At 34.8% G+C, this 24891-nt stretch overlaps 1 protein-coding gene across 2 annotated transcripts in view; it reads left to right on the top strand.

The window, feature by feature from the left end:
• Positions 1-17501, top strand: part of TNPO1 (transportin 1) — a 66945-nt gene extending 49444 nt beyond the window's left edge. For both annotated transcript variants that reach the window (XM_080362228.1, XM_080362227.1), the window contains 10 exons: positions 147-254; positions 442-600; positions 692-779; positions 2137-2235; positions 2440-2535; positions 5370-5445; positions 6239-6338; positions 7776-7850; positions 10351-10496; positions 12000-17501. In XM_080362228.1, the coding sequence (XP_080218354.1) occupies positions 147-254; positions 442-600; positions 692-779; positions 2137-2235; positions 2440-2535; positions 5370-5445; positions 6239-6338; positions 7776-7850; positions 10351-10461 (912 nt within the window). In that variant the 3' untranslated portion in view covers positions 10462-10496; positions 12000-17501. The remainder of the gene's footprint in view (positions 1-146; positions 255-441; positions 601-691; positions 780-2136; positions 2236-2439; positions 2536-5369; positions 5446-6238; positions 6339-7775; positions 7851-10350; positions 10497-11999) is intronic.
• Positions 17502-24891: the final 7390 nt, after the last annotated feature.

Raw genomic sequence — 24891 nt, 5'->3', positions numbered from 1 at the left:
AGCTACACGTGGGTATACGTAAAATGTTAATATCTTTAAACTTACCTCTCTCAGGTAAAAAGCACTTCAGGGGTGTAAGGAAAGGTAGTGACTGTTTTTCTTTTTTTTTGTTTTGTTTTTTTGTTTTGTTTTGTTTTTAATTCTAGTGCCTGTCGTCAGTTGCTACTGCCTTGCAATCGGGCTTTCTTCCATACTGTGAACCCGTGTACCAGCGTTGTGTAAATCTGGTGCAGAAGACCCTTGCACAAGCCATGGTATTTTTCTATTGCTACTCCAGTGTTTTCAGAATATCTCCTTAAACCAATGTGTTAACTATGTAAAGTCACAGGTTTGCAGTACGATTTGTAATGTGACCATTGAATATCTAAAAGAAACTTTGTGTATGTGTACTCTTGAGAAAATCTAATACTCATTTTGAAAACCCGTACTTATTTGTTGCAGTTGCATAATGCTCAGCCAGACCAATATGAGGCTCCAGATAAGGATTTCATGATTGTGGCTCTTGATTTGCTCAGTGGTTTAGCTGAAGGACTTGGAGGCAACATTGAACAGCTAGTGGCTCGCAGCAATATCCTGACACTAATGTACCAGTGCATGCAGGTGAGTTGAGTGACCGGTTTGATCCAAGGATTTTCTTTCTTAAGAGAATGAGTAACACTCCAAGAATTGTCTTTTTTCTTCTTCTCTTTAGGATAAAATGCCTGAGGTACGGCAGAGTTCTTTTGCATTGTTAGGTGATCTGACAAAGGCGTGTTTTCAGCATGTTAAGCCTTGCATCGGTATGTCTCTTTTACATATTAAACAACTTGTTTTGGAAATGGATAAAGAAGCTGGTTTAGCCATTGTTAAGCTCCCTATTCTGTGGGTTGCCTTTTTATGGTGTTTTAAGTTTTCATGTTCCTTCATCATCAGGGGTCTGTAGTCTTTTCTCCTTTGAATTGTATATATAAAAGACATGTTCTTATTTTCGTAGACGGTGAAATAGTTCATTTTTGATTTTTCATAATGTAACAAGCCACCTGTTGTGCTGGAATATAGCAAAACGGATATTCTTTGATTTCAATTAAAATAGTTGTGTGCTTTGATAAATTCTTCAATTTAGAGCTTTTTTTGTTCCACTAAAGTCTGTTGTTACCTAAAATTTTACATATATATTGAAATTGTAAAACTTGGCTGCAGGGTAGGTTTTGGGCTTGTATTTGATTTCTTTTTATTTTTATTTTTTTTCCTCTGTTTTAAAATTCAGTAGGGAAGTAGCATCAGTTATACCCTTCTGTGATATTTACTGTCTCTTCCCACAGATACTCTTGAGGTACACTTAGCTTGCCAAATGAATGCTTGGATAGGCTTGGAATTTAAGATTTATTTGGTAGAAGTTATAAACCATCTTTGTGACTAATTTATTCTTAACATGTAATAAAATATGTGGTTACCTTGTAGGCTTCATTGTTTTTTCAGGCATAGGTGCATACATAGCTATCCAGGTGATAAAAAGGAGGGGAGATTCAGAATAAACGTGAGGAAGAAATGCTTTACAATGGGGGTGGTGAAACACTGGCCCGCATTGCCCAGAGAGGTGGTAGATGCTCCATCCCTGGAGACATCCCAGACCAGGCTGGACAGGGCCCTGAGCAGCCTGATCTGTTTGAAGATGTCCCTGCTCATTGCAGGGGAGTTGGACTAGGTGACCTTTGGAGGTCCCTTCCAAGCCAAACTCTTCTGTGGTTCTATGATTTGAGGGTTGTTTGACTGTATTAGAAAACTACAAGTACTTGGTAGCTGTGTTTGTTATTTCCCCTTCTTCCACTCTCTCCCTCTTGCCCTAGCAATAGAAGAGGAGAAAAAAGATTTCTAAACTTACAGAAAGCCTATTAGAAACATTTTAAAATCATAATTTGGAAAGATTTGCATTGATCTGCTTAGGTTCTAAAATCCAGGTTAATCTGATATATAGCAGAAATATAGCTCTTGTTAATTCATGTGTAACATTTCCCAAGCATTTAAATAGGCTTACATTTAAAAACAAAGCAAACAACAAAAACAACTCTTTCCCCTTGCCCCCCCCCCATGACCTTACAGTAATGGGACAAGATGGTTGGATTGTGTGACGAGATTTTAAAATGTTGTTCTTTCTAGCTGATTTCATGCCTATTTTGGGAACCAACCTAAACCCCGAATTCATTTCTGTGTGTAACAATGCCACCTGGGCAATTGGAGAAATCTCCATCCAAATGGGTAAGATGTATTTATTTTTTTTTCCTTTGAATCACATTTAGCATGGCTTGTCTGGGTGTTTTATTGGAGGCTTTTTAGTGATACTTTCATGTTGAAATTTAATCTGAGATTCATGTCCGTTTTAGTAAAATCAGTGTGCCAGATCTATTTAGATTATGTATATTAATGGTCATTTTCTTCTGAATTTTTTTTTGTCTGTTTCAGGTATAGAGATGCAGCCTTATATTCCAATGGTGTTGCACCAGCTTGTAGAAATAATTAACAGACCCAACACACCAAAGACATTGTTAGAGAACACAGGTACCCAATAACTGAACCATACATGGTGAAGAGAATTAGAGACTTTTTTTATATATAATGACTTTTAAAATTGCATAGAGGAACCACACAAAAACTAATTTCATTGCTATGTATTTGGCTTTCATAAGCAAAAGCATCTCTGTTTTGCAGAAGCTCTTACAAGTCTCAGTCTTGCAGCAAACCATCTATCATATATCTAGATTCTTAAATTTAATGCTTTCTCACTTTAAGTATTTTTCTAGTTTTGTGTATTGAATGTGACAAATCTATGCAGTAATATTTAAAGACTTAGTTCACGCTGATTTTAATATATGCATGTTGTTATACCTGTGTACTGTATATATATGTCTAGTGTTTAAAACAAATGTAATTGGCACATATAAAACAAATATTGAACTCCCTGAATTTACAAAAAATGCACTCTTTTTAAAGATAAACTTCTACTATCATGCACAAAAATCTAGATCTGTGATGGTAGTTTTACCACAACACAACTGAAATTATGTATAGTGTCTATTACCTGGTCACTTAATAATTTCTGAAATATTTCTGAAAATAATTCTAATAATGGCATGCAGGTTTTGTGTTCTGGCTCACAGCTTTGCCTTCCAAATCGGAAGCAATCCCCAATGCTTTACTCAATTGGAATTTCTGAGGCTTGTTTCTTTTGCATTTATAGAGGGCACATTCTGGTATGAAGAGCACCTTCCATACTTCAGCAAAACTTTATCAATAAATTTGACCAGTTTCTGGTTTACTGTTTTACTAATTGAGAATCTTTTTTTTCTGTTTGAAAACTGTCTTGTAAGTAAATGATGGTTTAGTCATTATACCTGACATGATTGAAAATTATGCAGATTCACTGATACAGGTTTGGGGGTTTTTTTGAGTTAAGCAAAAGATAAATTGGATATTTTTGGGTTTTTTTCCAATGCATATTTTTCCTCTGGTATTTTCTGAACTTAAAAGCTGCACTTTATCTGTCCCCCAAGCCAATTTAGTATGGAAGGTGAACTTGAAGGAAAAATTACCTAGTTGTCTGGCATATTCTAGATACTACTTTTTGAAAATATAATTTTGGAGCAAATACCTACTTGTTGTGAAATATACCATGGAATAGTATAGCAATAGAAATTTTCTTTCCCCCTGCCCCGACCCCCTTCTTCTACACTGATGGATATGTAACACCTGTAACTGAGAGGCATCCAGTACTTAAATGTTTGCTTCCATCTCTGTTAGAGGATTTTTGGAAGCATCCAAGCACTGACTTTTTTTTTTTTAATTTAATTCTCTTAATAATTACTTTAAATGTGGATGCATAACTGCAAATAAATGTTGAGTGTGGTGTACTTATGAGTTTGTTGTGGGATATTGTGCTGCATGCCACTAGTATGTGCAAGAATATTGCTGTTTTCTGCTTTAGCTTGCTATGTAATGAGCTATGAAAACACTTATTTGGAAGACCATCTTAAGTAAAAGTAATTGCATAGAAAATAACCAGTACATGCCAAAAAGCTGAGCTTTGATAGATATTAATATTCCTTGTACAGAATGTATCTGTGAGAATTTACAGATAAAGCTTAAATGTATTTTCATTTAAAAGTAGCACTTCAAATGCATTTTATAAGTTAGATCTGCCAAAAATTTTAGGCACTGCATATTGAAATTGAGTAACATCAAGGCAAAACATTACATAACGAGTGAGCTGCAGCTCTCAGGAGTATGTATCAAACTGCTAGTATATCCTACACCAAACTTTTATCAGAGAAAGCATCATCTGCTTTATTGCATGTTTCATGAAACTGTTCACAAATGCCTGTTAATTAGAGTGTTGCATAGTATGTCTCTTGAACATAGGTTTCCTTTCTCTGCTTCATATAAATCTGCTGGATTTTAGTATTATTCATGTATTTTGCTTCAAGTAATCCTGATACATTATTCCCCACCCGCTCCTTTTTCTAAAGATTAATCTTTTGTGAGTTGAGCAAACACCATTAAAACACATTTTCATGATGATATTTTCTTCAGTCTGTCCCTCAGAGCAGAGGTCCAAACTACCTAATTACATGATGAAGCAATTTTGCTTTTTGTGTGTCCTTATGCCTTGGTGTCAGAAATCAGATTCTTATAAGATTTCTGTGAGGAAACCTTTTGTGAACAGGGGAAATACTTGGATTGAAAAATGAATTTATTGCAGTCAGCTGCTGTGAATTAGCAACCACTTTAAATTCTGTATGAGATTATAAATAAGACACATACTTTGTGGTCTTTGAGAAGTGTTTCATCTATTTAGTATTTTTAGATAGACCACAATATTTTCCATGTAAAAGTATTTGTAAATATATTTTTACTGATTGAGTAGATCTATTAAAATCTTTAATTCTAAATACTGAAAAAAAAGTGTTCAGAATACTGGATACTAAAACTGAAAACGGTTAATTCCTTTTTATCAACAGTACCCATAGTAATACATTTGAATAAAAGCTTCAAAATGCATGGCAGGTAAATTTACTGTAAGAGATCACTTTGAAGAGGGCAGAATGACTGTTGACATCAGAAAGCTTTTGGATTTTAAATTGTGTTTTTGGTGTTCTCTCATTTACTTTAATTTTGCTTTTACCCTGGAGAGTATACCATATATGTTGCTGCCTCTTATTTAGGGGGTGGTAATAAACAGCACTGGTGAAATCTTATGTTTATTATCATACACAGATTCTGTTGGTTTCTGTTTCTGAGTTATTTGTTGTTTTTTCTTTATTTTTTCTCCTCCCCCCTCATTTGCTCATGTCTTGGTTGGCGTTTGGTGGTGTATAACCGTGATTGCGTTACCTTAGCAATAACAATTGGTCGTCTTGGTTACGTTTGTCCTCAAGAGGTGGCCCCCATGCTACAGCAGTTTATAAGACCCTGGTGTGTATTATTCAATCTTTTTTTTTTATTCATTTTTCTTCACTCTCTTTCTTTCTTTCTTTCTTTCTTCTCTCTATCTCACTTTTAGATATATTTTTCAGTTGGTTACAAAATCTCAATCCTTAATCATTGCCAACCATGTGACTAATCTTGTCCTATCAGGTTTGTGAGTTTTTAGTAGCACCGTCATGTATTTTTTATGTTGTGGCTAACGACTAATTTATGCATGGGATAAGATTGTCACATGCTTGCTGTGTTAAAGCTTGACTATGAAAGAGCATTTTAAAATCCACCAGAATGATAATACAATGCATGCAGAGACTGTAAAATTTAAACCGTGCATTACTTTACTTAAAATTCAGTCTGAGGCTTGAATTGCTGTAAGGAATACATGTTTATAGATTTGTTATGTATAAAATAGCTTGCTTGCTGCTGTAAAAGTTAAATAACTGTTCTGTAAGTGGTATCTGACATAATTCATACTGTGATAGTATTACATGTTCCGCTTCTAATAATGACAGTTTCTATAAATATTTCAGATACATGTTTCATTTGTATTTAATGGAATACAGGTCACACTTTCTAACTGCATATAGTGCAACAGGAGAACAGGATTCTGGAGATGATGCCTAATGGGAATATGCTAATAAAGACTGTGTGCAGCAAGTGTTTCACTAAGTGCTCAAAATAGTGTCTTATCAGTGTGACTTATTCCATCAAATACTGTCATCTAGTTCTGACTTGATTGAAGAAAAAATAATAGATAGCTAAGCTGTGCTCTCCAACTTTCTAGGTGCACCTCTCTGCGAAACATAAGAGACAATGAGGAAAAGGATTCAGCATTCCGTGGGATATGTACCATGATCTCAGTCAACCCCAGTGGAGTAGTCCAAGTAAGATACATTATTAGATCTTGATGTCTTTTCTCATGTGAAATTTAGTGAAAGCTGTGTATGGAGTATAAAAAAGTTTAGTTTGACGTGATTCCCTGCAGAGCATGATGTAGCTCTCTTTTGAGGTTAAGGAGGCCAAAATGTGTACGCTGCAAATGATACATACTGTTACGCTTCTGTAATTATCACCTAGCAGAGCAAAGGAGAAGAATGGTGTTGAATTTAGTTTTTCTCTTTTATTTACAGAATGTAAATAATGAACTTTGATTAAAATAACTGTATTTTGATACTTCTGTCAGGTTGTGTTCAGGATCTGTATGATAATACAAGGCAAAAGTTGACATACCAAAACCTATTTTCTAGATGTAACCTAGGCTTTTAAAACAAGAAACAGAATAAAAACAGTAACCACCCCTTCATTCTTTAAACTTCAGTAGGGAGGGTTCTGTTTTAACTTTGGGTATATTCCTTAATACATGTCAATGCAACAAGGAACATGCATCTCTTTAAAATAAATGGTGCATCTGAATAATAGATGGTGACTTGCTCTTTAATCCTCACACCTCCAAAGTAAAGCTGTACCAATGTAGTATTTTCTAAGAGTAAAATGAAGGTGATTTTTCCCTTTCCTTTGCCTGGAATTCTTCTTGAAACACAAGAATTGAGCCTCTACCTTGTTTTGAAATTTTCAATTAATTTCACTTATGCCTTGTTCTGTACTTAGTGTTTCCCTCTTCTGCTGTCCATTTGTTCTTTCACGTAGCTGAAGAGAGGGGATAATTAGGGACTCTTTTTGTTATCCTACTTCTCCTGCTCTATAGTTGTTATCCTCAGTTCCTACCCAAAAACATGTGTGTTGTTAATGATTAAAGACTGATGTTTTAATGGTGTAGTAGGAGGTAATGCATGACAGCAGATGAACTAAATATAGAGATTTTGGGGTAGCTTTAGTTTTGAACCTGTATGATAAACATTCTGTGTGTCTCAAAAAAGAAAATTCTGGTTCTGCTTAAAAAATACAAGAGTTTTTTTTCCCCAACTGGAAATGCATGAGAGAGTGTGTTGCAACTGTGGTCTTAAGTTTTTTTGCTTGTTCTTAGGGTAATTGATTCTTGGACTGGGTATGTGTACTAAAAGCATTAATATTAGACAAGTATAGTGTAGGAGGGGAGACTGGTTCAGGTTTTTTAATGGTAGTTTTATTTAATCAAAATTTGATTAAACAAAACTATTCATACACTCGGCTATTTCTATTTCTGAACACTTAGGCATACAATAATTAACTATTATTGTCTGTATTAACTGGGAAATAAATACATGAAAAGCAGTTGTGAATTAGGATAAAAGACCCTACATAGTTCGTAGAATGAACATCAAGTGTTGTTTTCAGACCTATAAATTGAGGTTTCTAACCTATGTGATCGTTCAATCTTGTAGGACTTTATTTTTTTTTGTGATGCTGTTGCATCGTGGATTAGCCCAAAAGATGATCTCCGAGACATGTTCTGTAAGGTAATGTTTCTAATACAACTGTATGTCCTAATGGTGGTTGTTATGAATTCTCCAGGATTTTTTACTTGCTTTCTGTTTCCATTGTTACTCTCTTTGTGGTCATGGGGGCTTCTTTGGAAGTTCATAAAGTTTCAGACAAAACCTAAAAATCTTGAGTTCCTTTTTAACAGTATTGTGCTCAAGATCTTATTTGAAGGGATAATCACCCTCAAAGAGTTTTTCATAATGTCCAGCCTACTATGTTTTGCCAGCATTTGGAAGTATGGAGTTTTTTATACTGCATTTTTTTTTCTAGAAAATGAGATTTGTATAGTTCAAGACTTCTTTGCTATGAAGATGCCTACTTTATTTTGGAGAAATATCTAGAAAATTGCAAACTAAAAATTTTCTGTGGTATCCTGATCAGTTTCTTTTAGTCCTGCTGAAAATAAGGTTTTTTGGGATTGCTTAATCCTCCTCAGAATCCCTCTTGGATCAGCAAGTTTTAAGAAACTAACATACCATTATACCCAAGAACACATCCCTAAACAAAGTCTCAATAGAATTTCAGTGAAAGGATTATTTGCCTTGTGTAGAACCCCACCCACAATGTGTTATATTGTGTTTTGCCTGCTACTGTTTGGTAGTGTGGCTCCCCTCAGAAGTTGTGAAATCAAAAGTTCATTTAATTATCTTAACGCAAAAATGGGGTATATTCCTAAGTAGTGCCACATGTGAGCATCAGAAGAGAAGCTACAATCATAGTTAGCCTCACAGATAACTGGTCTTCTTCAAAGGAACATCATGTCCAGGAAATGCACAGCTGTGAGTATTTAGCATCAGCAGATGAGAACAGCAAATACTTAAATGCTTGAAAGAGTCTAGGATGCTGTCTGTGATGATTGCCCAAAGCAGTCTTAGTGTGTGTTTCTTCACTAGTCCTACAGTATTGAATATTTGCTTCAATAAGTTGAGACTCTGCTTTTTGACATTCTTTCTGAGTTATTCATGTGGGATCTAATGCATTTAAACTAGACACAAAGGCTTGGTCACTTGGCAAAGGACATCCTTGCTTTTTAAAGTGTATTTTTTGTGCTTTTTGCCATGAAAGGAGACAAAGCTTTCTTCAAGTGATGGTATGCACTTTTTTAGATTACTTCTTTGTGAATACATTATTACTGTAGTCGAGTTAGATGTTTTTACAAAAATAATTATGCCTTTCAGGAATGGAAGAAAATGGCCTGTCCAGTGTTTCATTTTTTTGTTTTGTTTTTTAGCACTAGAGATGAGACAGAAGATACCACTTCCAAGAGCATAGGTAGATAAGCTGCCAGTGTTGAAATCTAACACATATCCTAAGAATTTTATCACTTTTAAAAAAGCAATTTATCTGATGACTGTAGCTGAAGCTCTCTTGCTAAAACTCTACTGGAAGATGATGTTAAAAGTGTTCCTCATGTCATACCTGTACATTCTTAGATTTTTCAGTAGTTTCTTGGTAGCTGGCTAGTCTGACTCTTTGGGTTAGGAGCGGGAGGTGAGCCTGCTTGTGGAAAGTCTCTTACTGGGAGAAAAGCAGCAAAGTTAACTAGTGACACTGTACTGTTGTTATTGCTACATCCTGTTTAAGAACAGCTCTGCTTCAGAATGTTGTGATGAGGTGAACTCAGTACCTTGAGCATTAACTTTGACATTGCCTTTTCTGTGAGGATGTGTTCATGACAGACTTTTCCACAATTCCAGTATCCTTGAATTTAAAAAAGAAAACCAAAACTTTAGATTCTCTTGGCAAAATTTTCTATGAGGAGTAGCCACTTCATCTGTTTTTTTTTCTTTCTGACATTTGTCTTTTAACCTGGTGTTTTGAGAACTAACATACCTTTTTGATAGTATAATTTAATTTTCATAGTTTTCAATTAATTTATTATGTTGGAAAGTCAAAACTGAAACCTGTAGACCTCTTTTTTACCTATTTCACTGGCTTTGGACTGCCACTGACTGTGAATCTGTTCTTTCAAAATGCAAAAACATTTTGGCAGTTTCCTTTTTAGTGACTGTTGTCTTAGAGGTTCCATGGGAAGCAAAAACAACTCTCACAGAATGCTTTTGTATTTGTGCTAGAAACTGACGGGCATTCATTCTTTCAAATGCTGGCTGCATTTTTGGACTAGCTTTCTTCCCACAAAATATTACACATCTAAAAAGAAATGTGAATACAGTTATCATATGTTAACTGTCAATCGCTCTTGTAAGTCACCTTCCTCATGAAAAACACATAAACATTAATTTGTGTGGGTATGTATATTCTATATGCCACCCCTGAAAGAAAAAAAACTCGAGTTAAGACAGACATTACTAAATTTCATTTGTTTCTTAGTAGCATTTCGGTATTAAATTGGAGAATACAAACGGACAGATGTATGGTCCAGCAGTTTGTGGTTTACTGCTTACGTTGCTAGTAAACAATGATCATGTATCTACTGTTTAGTGATTACCTTTATTTTTCCCCTCTCATTTGTAGATTCTTCATGGATTTAAAAATCAAGTAGGGGATGAGAATTGGAGGCGTTTCTCCGACCAGTTGTTTCCTCTTCCCTTAAAAGAGCGCCTTGCAGCTTACTACGGAGTTTAACTTCATGCACTGTAGCTGCAGTCCCATAATTAGAGGTAAGCACACGAATCTTCCATGTTAAGCAGAGCTATATAACAGACTTCCTTCTGTTTGCCTTATGTGAAACATAATTCATCAGATTAAAATTTTTCAGTTATGCTGGATATCTTTCCTTCCTATACGAAGGAGAAAAAAAGGGATGGTAGTGTGCCTAAATGATGGTATCTGTAGCAAAAGCAGTTGCCTGACTGTAATATTTCATTTATAGGAACAGAGCAAGAGAGAAAGAAATAGTGAGTGTTACGATACGCACAGCAGTGTATCAAGATAAGGTTGGAAGTGTAGGGTATAACAAGGTGCTGGTTCAGGTTTAATCAGGAAGGTGATGAATGTGATCCTCCAGCCATCGAGCTGAATATATAGGCTCCCTGGTGTCTTTTGAATTAGTTGGCAGCAGATGTGGTCTAAACAGGTATATTCCTCTACGATAGGAAGGCAAGTTTTTTAACATGTTAGCCATGAGGAGTCCAGTACACTCCTAATCACATTCTAGTTGATCTTTGCACTGAATAAAGAATGTTATGCTAATCTGTAACTCAGCTGTGGAACTCTATGCTTTGGGAAGGCTGATGTGTTTGTTATTTCCATGTTCACAAGTGTTACAGTTCTATGTGGAGAACGATTTGGTTTCAGCAAAGAATAGTGATAATGCATTCTAGAATCCTTATATTATTATAGCACCTTGCTTTGTATGCTGTCTCTGTTCTCTGTATGAAACCAATTTCCACTGTGTAATGCATTGTGATGCTGTGAAGAGATTATTATACTACCCAAAAACCAGTATGAAATAGTATGAAATTATGGGAGTGAATTGTTCAATTCTCTTTTATTGTTGAATGGACAACTATTCAAAAGTTGGCTTAAGATTTTTTTTTTTTTTTTCAAAATCAGTGATGTAAGAAATCCTGTTTGGTTTCTTTTTAATCCATTGTTCAGATCAAACATGTAATTCAATTCCAAAATTCCAAACATTTATGTATTTATCAATGGGGGCATTTTAGTTCTGACATAAGGATGTTTTCTCCTTGTAATGAAGGAGAATCCAAAGGAAAAAATTTGCCATTATTTTCAGTTTGAACTGAGGAGACACTATGGATACCTTGTTTAATCCACCTAGAAGTTAAGTTGTTCGGTTAGTAGCAAATATGTTTAATATTCTTTCTCAGTATGTCAGAACTACCTCATAGGTTTTTTTCAGAAAAGCTTTTTAGAATACATAGGACTGCTTTTATCTTAAACCGAAGCTTAGCCACAATAGTGGAACCGTCAGTGTAGCTTTAAAGCATACATTGTTGTTTCATGAAAAATAATTTATCTGATAATTGGGCTCTTTTCTTAAACAGACTTAAAAAGGAAAACCTAGGCATAAGTTCATTTTTAAGTTAAAGTTTGGCACCTGCTGCTTAGAAAAAGCAAAAAAAGCTCTTTGTTTTTGTACAGATCTGTCAGTTAAGGTTCAAGGTAAGTTTTAACTATGCTTTTATCTTTTCCTTTCACAGGTCCTTCAGTCTGGGAGACTATGAGGGAGCCTCTGCACCCAGGGAAAATGTTACCCTTTACTGGGGGGAAGGGTAAACCAGTAGGGAATACAGTACAATCCCAACCCTACTGGGAGGGGCGGGAGGGAGGTGTTGCCGTCACTGTATTAAGTCGATGTTGGGAAATGTTTTAACATCTGGAGCCTTTGTGGGTGGAAATCTGTCTCCTATTACAACTCTGCACTGGATGTGAAGAAGAAAAAAAAATAAAAATCTAGTCACAAAACAGCACATTCTGGAATATTGTGGGGAATTGTACCAAAATAAGAACCATATAATTGAACCATAGGGATACGTAAAGAGGAAAACTATTTTGCGCACAATAAAGGAAACCCAAGGATGGGGGTCACAAACAGTAAAAGGCTTTCTTTTCTCTTATGTTTTTTTTTAAGTAAGGGTTTTCTACATTATGTCATCCTGCTTGATGGGATACCTAGGTATTTGCATGTTAATGAAGAACTACACAAATGAAGTTAGTACAGTTAAAATGCAGCTTGTGTCTGTATTAGGAGCAGGCACTTGCAGCGTACAATATAGAAACCCATCATAAATTAACAAACGTTAACTTGAACAAAATGAAGCAACCTGCAAGCTGCCAAATAAGTCACTCCTTTCATTTTTGGGGTAAGGGGAGGGACACTTCAAAGGAAAGATTGACATCTTAATTTTTACATTAAAAAAGAATTAAAGTAGTGGATATGATTTGATTATTGTACTTCATTAGATTTAATTTCTAGAGTAAGGCATTATTCTTAACGTGCAGTTTAAGGTTCAGGCATGCGTTCTGGCTCATAGTGATCAGAAGTAATTTAAATTAGTGGGGAAGTAGCATGCTTGCATCACATAGAGTGGAATTGGTATACATTTACCTATGTTGCGCCAGTTTTGTGTTGCAGTTTACCAATTCAATATAGCCCTGCATTTAAAATTTCTTTTTTAAGATTCTGTGGATTTTATTTTTATTAAGAATATAGATATAAAGTACTGTAGTTAACAATTAGGCCTTGAAATACCTTATTAGGATCTGTTAAGAATAAGATTGATATTGTATTGTGTGTAACCTGCACAATGTGGAAAGCTGATATAGCTGTGCAAAATATTTGCCTCTGTGCTGTCAGTGTGATGTGCTTTCTGCATGGTTATATACTAGTGATTTTATCAGAATCTCTAAAAATGAGTTACATGGTAAGACCTGTTAAAGGCTGCATAAATGTTAGTTGGCACGTAAAGACAATTGTAGAAGTCAATGACATAATTGCTATATTTGTGTTTATTCCCACTCAACATATTACCTTCTACGCTTTCTTTTTTTTCAAAGCATGATCTTAAAGAGATGTTTAAGTTAATGGATGTAATGCAGGGTATCTACACTGTATTGGCGCATGTTGGTGGCCCTTTGTGATGTAGTTAAATGCACAAGGGTGCAAGTTTAAAGCTACAGAGTGAAAGTTGGTTTGAATCCTCTTCATTTCATTTGTTTAGCTTTTCTGTTGTGTTTTTTTTCTCTACTTACATGTATTCCTGTGAATAAATCCTTGTTAAGTTAACCCTTTACTTTTCCTTCCATGTGTATTTTCTTATGTACTGTGAATGTGAAATCCTAACTGGTACACTTGATCTTGTGTCCATCTGAAAGTGGCAAGTCTTTAATAATACAGATTGCCTAAGAGTATCCCATGATGATAAAGGAAAATGGAGAGATTTTTAACTCTGCTGGTCAGAGGTGAAGCCACAGCTTTCCATTTTTCGAGTGCTGCATAGTTAATCTGAAAAACAAAATTAAGCCATAACAGCCTTTTTATAGATTTAATTTCTCACCTTTGCATTGCAGAATGGATACTGGATAACAGTTCTTGGGTTATTTTGTTTGGGTTGGTTTTGCTTTTGGTTTGCAGGGTTGTTTTTTGTTTTGGGGGTGGTTTGGGGGTTTTTTTTAATTTTTTTTTTTTAGATTTTTAAGAACTTGCTCTTCTTTGCATCATTCTGTTCTGTGACTGTTGAATGAATTAGCCATTGCACTGAAGTTTGAGCTGTGTGAGTGTGAACTTACAAATGCTGTCTAAAGAGTTTTGATTTTTTTAAATGCATGATAGCATGCATCTTTTTCATGTCACCTCTCCCTTTTTTTTTCTTTTTTTTTTTCCTTTTTTTTTCTTCCTTTTTTTTTTTGCTTTGCAAATTGTAGTGGATTATGCATGAAGAATAGTTTGGATGTGTACTGTATAAAGTACATTCAGTAATGCTAATACATAGTATTTATTCAATTTGGTCAAAAATGCATGTGATAACTTGCTTTCAAATTACATTGCTTTGGTAGGAAATACAAAATTCCTTCTTAACTAATAACTCTGAAGTAAATTTGTAATAGTCACTGACAACATTTCAAAATGAAATTCTGGAATGAAAAAAAAAAACTTCAAAATTTGGCAAGGTGGCATATTATTTTAGACCCAAACTTGCTTTAATTTTGGGTGTGTTGGAACATTAGGGAAGAGTATCTGAGAAATGACATAAACATTTTGTAGAACAGAAAACCTACCTAAATAATACTGTAACATAACAGCTAGAATCTGAGTGTGACTAAACTTCTTAAATTTCAGAAAGACCCTTTAACCAAATAAAGCCACTTCACCTCAGATTAGCTTAGGAGGCCACTTTTGTACATATGTATTCACAGGTATTTTACAGGTGTGAAATGATCTGGTATAAGAGCAAGGAAAATAATTAAATAAGGCAAAAATAAATAGTACTGATAAAATAATCTTTTGTATCAGTAAGTTATTTCATGGTATATTTTAAAGCAAATAAACCATATTCCTAATGCATAATATAGCGCAGAGATTTGCAGAAGCCATTTAGGGTATGATGTGAGGTAAGAAAAGTTCTGAATCAGCATTAACATTTATAATTCAATTATTGCATCATGGGATATATAAAAAGGATCTTAATTCTTGTGGTGTAGTCTTGACAGTTCTTGAATGTTGACTGAATGTTTATACTGGTAGAATTGTGAGTTTGTCTTTGTTACATTCCAGTGTTTCTGCCTCTTGGCATGCTAAAAAGCACGGCTTACTTCATTTGCTCCTTACACACTGAATAAAGTGCTGTTAGTGTACTAAACTACAGAAATAGCCGCTGCTATGTAATGGTGTAGATCTTCTACTTGAATATTTTTTGTTGTAGGAACCTCAGGAGGTCAGTGTTTACTGTTTTTATATATGCCTTTTTCATGTTTTGAGTTTCCCTTTTTGAAGGATTCTGAGGGTGAACAAAAGCTGCTGATCAACCTAAGTTGGTAACAGAAAGTATATTTAAAATCCTTATAAAGGCATCTTTTTGGCAGTTCTAAATTGCTATTAAATTAGTCTTAAGTGAAGTTCAATACTAAATTTTTTTCATTATGTATTCAGGAAACAGCCTGTTTCATTTAGGGAAAAAGATTAGAATAGTTCATTATTTTAACCAGTGCAAGCAAAAATAATCAATTTTGTAATTTTTTTCCAAAGGTTGATTATTTTCTAAATCAGTGACTATGTATATATTTAAATTGCAATAAGCTAATTCTTATGCTTTAGTTTATTGCTCCTTAAAGCTTATACTAAAAAGATCACTTTTAGAAGAATGGGTTTAAAATTTATAATCATTTGTCATTTTTAAAAGTTATGAAGTAGCATAAATTTTGTAACTAACAATATTGATACACACTGTGATTTTTTTTTTTTGCTAGGACTTTTATGTTAGCATCAATCTTAATTACTTAAGCTGCATATATTGTATAATAGTAAAATGTATATTTTAAAATTTCAAGTGGCTTTCCGCAAATGAAACTTCATTGCTACTTAGAAATATTCAAATACTAGCTTTATCTCAGGTGAATACTCTTGTACCCTTTTTGTTCAGAACACATGCTAATAAAAATGTGTCTTAATTATATCAGTTTATGTATTTCATTTAGGCAGCTCCTCTGTCTTAAACTTACTCTAAATTAACCTTCTACTATGGAACATTAATGACTTTTGCTTCACCTATTTTATTCATATTGAATGTATTAACAGATAAGGTGCAAAAACATTCTTCCCTTGAGGAGAATGCATCCATATTCAAACAAATTAAATACTTTGTGAAAAATGCTTTAAATGCAACATTAATATTGGGGATCGTTTCTTTTTGGATTTTTGTCAAGGAAAGAAGTTGCAACTTAACACTAATTGCTTCAATATGATCTTTTTGATGGGGATAATAGATGCGTAAAGCTTCTATATAGGGTTTAAAGAGTAGCTTTTTGTCTTAGATAAAGGTTAAGCTCTACAGTGAAGTGGCAAAACAACCTGCAGTTATCTCATAGACGCTGATGTAGTTTGCATACATATTTGTTATATATTACGTATTTCTAGTAACTTCATCTTGAATAAATAAAGCTTGATCAGTAGCTGTGTATTTCACTCACCTATGCATTCTCCAGAATTACTTGCATCCATCAGTCTTCTAGGTGTTTACTCCAATAGAAACTTGTTATTTGTCTGCCACTGATGCTTGCTCTTTGCACTTAATGGTTGGAGCAAGCCAGTTTTAGATTACTATTTTAAATGGGGAACTGAGGCAAGTACTCTTGTTGCTTGCCTTGTGGAGTATATTCTGCTAAAATAATAATAAAAATATTCACTTGAATGTACTTACATGAGGGAAGTTTTAAAATGGCTCTGTAAGATGAATCCCTGTGTGGTGTTAAAATTTACACTAAGTAAGACCAATCCACATCTTGAAGAATTCGGCGCTTACAGTAGAGTATCACTTTTCTATAAGCTGGTTCTGTTGTGCTAATTTCATCTTAGGTATCTATTTCCTTACTTTAGGATGAGCAACAACACTGAGAAGGCCTGAGTGTTTTTTGCAAGGACAGCAATTAGGAAAAAAGTATTGGTATAAGCAGGTTCATTTGGCTGTTGAAATCTCCAGTGGAATATAATCTTTTTCCATAGGAAGGGATTGATAGTTAACTTTGTACATTGCCTGACTTACTAATACTAGACACTTCTAAAATTTTAAATTGGATGCTATGTACAAAATAGTTAAAAATGAAAGATGACTGGATCTTTCTGCTGACAACTTAGGTTGTATGAGTTTTGCTTGAAAGCTTTAAATCTGATGTTTCTGTATCTGCCACAATGTTGGAATGTTTCCTTCAAACATATCCTCCTGCAACCTCTCAAACTGTACTAAATTGAGTGATATTTCTTGAAGTCTGCCTATGTGCTAACAGAACTTCATTTTAAATAGAATATGGTTTTAATTTTTGATAAGCTGCTGAATTTTAAAGAGTTTTTGGGGCCACCAAATATTTTGGATCATGCAGAGAATATATATTGTACTGTAGTAATTTTGTATTTACGTTTGTATGATGTGACATAATAGATGTGAATGTTAATCACTGCTTGACTATGTTAATAAAGTTGTTTAAATATAGATGTTGCATTGCAATTTTTAATGAAAGGTGAAAATTTAATGTTTTATCTGACTCAGTAGTGCACTCTTCTGGTTCACATGTGTAAATTCTGGAGTCTCTTGAATAAGGATTTTCATTTCCTCTGAAAGAAAATGATCTTTCGATAAGTTAAGGACAGTTTGGTTTAGAAGCTTCATGCTGCTTGGGGTCAGATCAATGTAGAAATAGGAGGTTTATGTGAACTGAAATCAATGCCTGTTGGGTGGTAACTGGCAACTGCTTTACTACTGAGAAATGGAACACTGACTGTATTTTTGTTAGAAACAGCTGATACTTGCTGAGCCTGACAAAATGGGAGAGGGGAAAAGAAAACATTCTCATTGCTTCTGCTATCAGTAATGTGAATAAAAAAGGACTAAACTAGAAATAAATTAAAATTATTCATGACTTTGAACCAAAACTCTCAGTGGTCTTAGTCTAATTTTATCTAGCTTTTTTGGGGCCATAATAATACAAACTGTTTAAAGCTATGTCCTTCCATTTATATAACTTCCAGATACAGGGGTATTTAAAATGAAGGTATGAAACTAACAGTAGTAGCTCGCTGGACAAAATCCATCCGTGTTGAACATTCTGTGTTCACTTCAAGTATTTAACAGTTGGTCAATGGCATGTAGACAATTACAAATGTCTAGCACAGATAGCTTCTATAGTGTGATCATTAAATTCAAGAAAATGCATTGTTATGACTACTGCTCTTATATAGTAGAAATTGTTTGCTGCATACTCAGCTGAAAGTCTGCTTAACGAAGGGCTTAGATTTCTTCTCCAGAAAGAGAAGGCCACGGAATAGCTGTTAGCAGCAATCTAGGTCTGTAGTTGATGAGCAGAGGTCAGTTCCTGCTGGCTGGGCACAGCAGTGTCTGTATGGGGGGAAGTTTTGTTTTGTTTCAAATAGCCCTCTCCACTCCCCTGATGTTGTGGAGCACATATGATTGCTGTCAAGTCTCCTACTGTGAGCTTAGAGCTTAATCTTAAATTGTGGCCTCTAATTTTGAGTCTGAGGTTAATTACTACTTGTATATACAAACAAGAGATGAGCAGAGTAAGTATTAGCATCTTCAACAAGTGAAATCAATGTTACGACTAAGTTTCTGGTCAGATTGCAACAGTGCAAAGGATTGTACTTCCAATATAACTCATGCTATTTCTTAAAAAAAATACATGTAAGTTAAAGAGGTAATTGAATGAAAAAGCATTTCAGTAGGAATATTTTGTGTATAAAATAATTGATGGATGTTTAGTGCTCACAGAATAGATGCTGGTAGCTATTATCCCAGAATGACCCACAATGAAACATACTGCTTAATAAGTTAATGTTACAATGTGCTTCTTTCAGAGGCATTTACCCTTATTTTGCATAAAATGAGCAACATATACCATTGATACCTCCCAAAAGACACGCAGATATTAATCTGGATAATGGCAGACTTAAAGTTATTTCCTGTATCACTCCACTTTTTAAGGAAAACAGATGCAATTACGCTGCACATGTATTAAATGCTTATATGTGAAAGTGAAATCTTTCCCTGTGTTTACAGCATACAGGTTAATTTGGATGTGTAACTACTGCAGTATTACTAAAACTGATAGCAATATTTTAAAATATTCCATTAATTTTCTCTGGATCCCCAGTGCTTAATACATATGCCAAACAGAATTTTGTTTCTCCAAAAAAGTACTGTTACACAAAGAGCAGCAATGTTGATTTGCCAGTCTGTTTACATTGAAATGACTGTCTATAAATGTCCTTACACGTAAGGGATATTCAATTTGCAGTTTTCTCAATCTGTCAGCTTTACATTCATGTCAACTTGTTGAGGGTTCTGTAGCTTGCAGATAAGAAACAGAAGACTTCTCTAGTTTGAAAACTCATAAATAGTGAATGAGATCATACAAAAAAAAAAAAAAAAAAAGTGGGATTTAATTTAAAAGTAACATCAACAAAAATAAATGTAAACTGTGTTATATCTAAATTCTGTGGTGGTATTCTTCTTCCCAGAATGGCATCTTGACACAAGGAATCTTTCAGTGTCACCTTAATCATGACCTCAAAGGGAAATTTTGAGTTGTCTCACCCAATAAGTTTTTTTTTTCTCCTTAGCACATTGATGGTCATTGTCTTGCATATACCTTTTTCATTCTGAAATGTACATGCTCAAGTAAACATTTTGAAGTTTTATCCAAAATAACCCCAGGCATGTAAATACACGCACGTTTTCCTTCTAGCTTTGGAAATACTTTGGAAGAATAGATGAATCACATGACAAAGTAAGAATATTCGTTTCAATTCTTTACGTAGCTTAGCATAAGGGAGTAAGCTGTGTATCTTTCAGTACTCTGCCATAAGAAGATGTAGCTAATTTTAGTTCTGCTTATCCCCATTCTCCTTATTGAAGGCCTTACACACCAAAAATATTGCTATCTTTGGTCCAAAATGAGGTGGAAGGTAGCTGGAACCTTGGGCCACAGCTCTTCTTGGTTGCAAGCATTCACTCATCTGTGTAACTGTTTCTCAGTCCATAATATGGCAATGTTCAACAGGTTGGGCATATAATTGCCCAGTGTAACAACTCAGAGTTTAGTTTGTCTAATTAAGAGCCATAGGCATCTCAGCTACTCTTGTGTCCTTCAAAAAAACCCTACACCTCATTACCTTAATTTCAAATTTGGCAGAAATAATGGGATGTTACTCAGTGTGTACAGACACAGCAGGCCCTCTAAATCATTACTAATACAAATCTGCACATCCTTGTAAGTACTTAGCCTTTTATCAAGGTGATAAGGATGCTATGAAGTTCACATCTTCCAGCTGCTCCAGCTGGTGGCTGCCATCAGTAAGCACTAGTATGTGTATCTATAGATGTTGTGAAGGAGCAAGGGTAACAATTATTTTCACATAGCATGACTTCTGCCCAAATGCAAGCCATTCACTACCCATCCTGTTCATGCTACCATTCTCATTTTTACTATGCAATCCTAATTAAGTACCTGCAGAATTGAATAGTTTTACCTCTTTCACAGTATTTCAAATAGGTGCTTACCTGGACAACTAAAAAGTCTGTCCAGACCAATATCTTTTTTTATTTTTTTAATTTACTATCTTATATAAACTCATTTGCAAACCTTTTTGTTAGTATAGTAATAATGATTAGCTATATTTGGTTTTAACATAAGCACCATTTCTTCTACACTGCTGTACAAAGAATACTTCCCTGAGATACCATGTAATCAGTTTAGCTTTGCTTCAGATCCTTCAACCACCAGTTAGTTTTTCTGTTGTATGTTATATCCAGAGTGGAGATGGTCTTTGTGACCTGGACGCACATCTTGCTTATGTGGTGAATGCTATGGAACACTTTGGTATTAAGTTATACAATCAGAGCTTGCTCTTCTAAACAGCTCAGGTTTGTTTGCTTTTCATTGAATTAAAATGGTTTAAAATAACTTCAGTCATTTTCATTTCCATTGTTTTTTGCTAGCTGACTGCAAATAAGCTGCTTCACATTCACTGGTTGATGTATTTGCAAGTAAGTGCCTAAAACATGTGCAATGTCAAATACATTGATACATCAACAGTATAAATTCAGCTAACCATTGAAAGTATTCCTGACAGTATTACAAGGTGATAATTTAATATGATATTTCCTCATCTTGGATAGAATATAGATGAAAAGGGTGTAGTAGTGCACCTCCTGAACACATTAGAAATCTCTCACATATTTTATGCAGAGCTGGAGTGTAACTAAAATCAAAAATGGAATCTACAACCATTAAATTATTCCAGTTTGTAGTTACCAGTATTCACTAACATATTGTAATCCTTCCATTTTATTGAAGGTTGATTTGATGAAGTGTGCTTTTGGCAGCAACAGAGCAGAAGAGTAATAAACGTGGTGTATTGGTACCAAGTTACTCATTCTGAAACAATGCTGTTGGATTCATAATTTAAGTAATTGAAGTAATGAATGGGATGTGATCAACCTTGGTGACTAGATCAGTAGTAGTGTGCATTTAAGTATAGAGTGAGTTGGATGACACAGCTTAATGGAATATATCATTCCAGGGATGTTGAAAACAGTGTCATTAAAACTTCTGTAGATCTTCAACAGAAAACAGAAATCATTACTAGCTTTGAAAGAATTTAGATGAAGCATTGCACCAAGCTGGAAAAGAATCAGCTGATCTCTTACTGTAATAAATTTGGCTATCTGTAACTCTATGCACAGATATTTTTTGTTTATGTTAAACTCAAAAAAGACGTTAGAAGCATCCAATCTACCCAGAAGTACAATGTAGGCCATAATCTCACCAGTGATCTCCCATCAGACTGCCATTTGGGTTTTTGCATGTATTTCAGAAAAGGGCCTAGCTTATCTTAAGATTGTGTTGGAAATTTCCCAGTACCCTTTGAATAAATTATTTCAGGTCAGCTGTATTCACTGTTTATAATCTCTGTCTCCTAGCCAGACTTTTTTCCCTAAGCGCTTCGAGCTTTAACTTCTGTCCATGGTCTTCTTGTACTTTTTGTACAAAAAGGCTACAGTAAACGTCTAGTTGTGAAGGTAATGTATAAGCCATACGAAGTGAATTATTAAACTTCTGGGTAATGTCTGCAGGTGTTCAGGTACAAGTGCTTGGTTAGAACATACTCCTGGTGATTTTAAATCCTACAAGGTAACCTGACAGTACTTAACGAAGTTAAATGACTCTTGAAATGGCTTGCCTAACAATTCTGTCTTTTCCCCATCTTTTGTTTTCCACCACAGTGGTAAACAACTCTGGATTTTTATATCTTCTGGGGCTCGTAATGTTTTGGAACATACCTCAATTAAGAGTATAAATTTCTGTTTACATATCAAGATTCTTGTGTGTTTTTTTTAACAAGGACTGTAAGGGGGTGGGGAGGGAAGGCATATCCTCAATCTGGTATGTGAAATATATATTTGTTATATAAAATGGCTACACCTCTATCTGCTACTTCACGTCTTTAAAAATAAAGTGCAGTGTTAGTTTATGTATTTTACTTCAATCAGTTTCTTACTCCTTTTTAATTTATAAAAAGCTTTAAGTATCAACTGGCTCTTTGGCAGTTCATTATGACATTAGCAATGTCATCATCTGAATTATTTTTGGCAATTTGGATCTTTTATTCACTTTTCATCTTAACTATTAAAACATTCACTTGTAGGTCCATGTATCAAGGGTTTTGCTAAAAATTCAATGCAGTTATTTTACCTAGAGTTCAAAATCAATTTTCAAGTGGCTTAGACATAAGGCAAATTTATTTAGTTACTATTGGTAAAAATACAGTACACAATCTTTTTTTTTTCAGTCATCATATTAATGTCTGAATTCTAGATGCACTATATCTTTAGTATCTTATTTGACAAGTTATTTCAAGTAGCAACTTAGGGTATATAATGCCATATCTGAGATGATCTACACCCTTTAAAACAACTGATTGTTGGAAATAAGTCAATATCAACACTTATTAAACCAGAAGCTGGAAATATGGGAGCATGGGTAAACTTGAGTTGCAGGGAGCAAACTGTAAAATCAGGGTATGCTTTTCTGAGAGGGAAACTCTTATCTAAACACCTCCTTTCACATGTGTGCAAGCCACATAAATGCCCAATGGCATTTTTCAAAAATTAGGAATATATTAATGAGAGAGAACTGTTAGCTAGTATAGCCAAGAAGTCTCTTTAGTTCTTCATACCCTTACTGTGAGGTTTGTTGCAGCTCTTTAACCTTATATAGACAGCAAAAATACATTGATTTTTTTAACACTCTACTAAAAAAACAGCAATCCAGAAAACTACTTTGATCTGCCATGAAAGCTGCTGAAAATATGCAATGGGAATGTTTGTTTTATTATACAGGATGCACTGTGTAGTTATGTCTATGAAAATAACGTTCCTTCCTGTCCACCATGTTACACCAGGAGAACAGGAGAACATACATACTGCAAGAAAGATTCTACCTAGCGTAGTATCCAGCCCTTGGCAGCCAGGGTCTAGGGAAGAGTAAAAGATTAAAGCACTATAAATGACACTATTGCAAACTGTTCTCACAAGCTTCACTAACCTGCACGTCAGGGACTTCCAGAATAAGTGATGTTGCCTTTTTATTTAGTAATCCATTATGGATTTCTCAGATAGAAGAATTTCTCAGAAGAAACCTAGAAACTTGGTCCAGTTTCTCCTTCCTTCTAGGTTGACTGAATTCTCTGCTTGTGCTTTTATTATGTTTTTCACTTTTAACTCATTTATTCTATTTTTGCTCATGAGTCCTCTATATTGTATCCTTTCTCAGTCAGCTCTTTTCCAGACTGAAGAATTCTAGATTACTTGGTGGATGTTAGTTCCCATATCTTGGATTCTTTTTTGGTGCTCTTATCTCAGTCTTGTGAGATTTTTTTTGGTTTGTGGTGTCAGGTTTTTTTATTGTGGGGTGTTCTTTTTGTTTTTGTTTGGGGGTTTTTTGTGTGTCATTGTTTTCTTGGGTGTTTCTTTTTGTTTGTGTTTGCTTGGGGTTTTTTGTGTTGTGGTGGCGTGTGTGTGTTTGTTTTTAAGGTAAGGAGTACCAGTACTGTGCACAGCATTCAGAGTGCAGGTGCCCACACACTGGGTGAGGTTCTTTGTTCCTTTCCTAATGTTTAACAGTTTGTTTTGAATATGACTGAGCATCAGTTTCTGCCTTGAAGTCCTCTATTTACCTAGTCTCATAACCTCAAGATCTCATGTAAGTGTCAGCTCAGTCTGTCACCTTCTAGAATTACCTTAATAAACTGGCTGGTTATCGACCCCGCACATAAATACACCAGCCTACTACATAAAATCACCTCCCCATCACGCCTCCATATGCTTCTTTACACTGAATTTTAAATTCAAATAGAAGATAGTGAGCGCTGATATCTGCTAATACCTGCTGCTGGGCTTTATGCAAGAAACATGACTGAAAAACTGTACAAACAGCAACTGGATATTGCCATGGCCCTGGCACAACACATGGACTGATTCTTCAGTCATGCTCACTACCGAATGTGCAGCGGCACATACAGCAAAGTAATCAGTAATCTAGGATTTTTCTTACCCGGCCCAGTCTCCAAAGCAGCAGCCTGTGTAATAGGACTGTCCTTGGTAATGACTTTTCAGTCTGTGCTGTTTTAATGAGAAGGTAAGTGACAAGATTGGCATGCAGCATCTAGGATGGTAAATTTAAGAACAGCCATTCATTGCTGGTTGAGCTCATTTTATGCTAGTACATGGAGTTCAAGAGAAATTCATTCCTAAAAAATTGATTTTATTGTGCGGAATTCCAGTGTGCCTTAAGAACATAACTATT

This window comes from Nesoenas mayeri (genome assembly GCF_963082525.1).
Source record: "Nesoenas mayeri genome assembly, chromosome: Z".
Taxonomy (NCBI): Eukaryota; Metazoa; Chordata; class Aves; order Columbiformes; family Columbidae; genus Nesoenas; species Nesoenas mayeri.
Note: the sequence above shows the minus strand (reverse complement) of the source record. Positions and strands in the feature narration are given on the sequence as shown.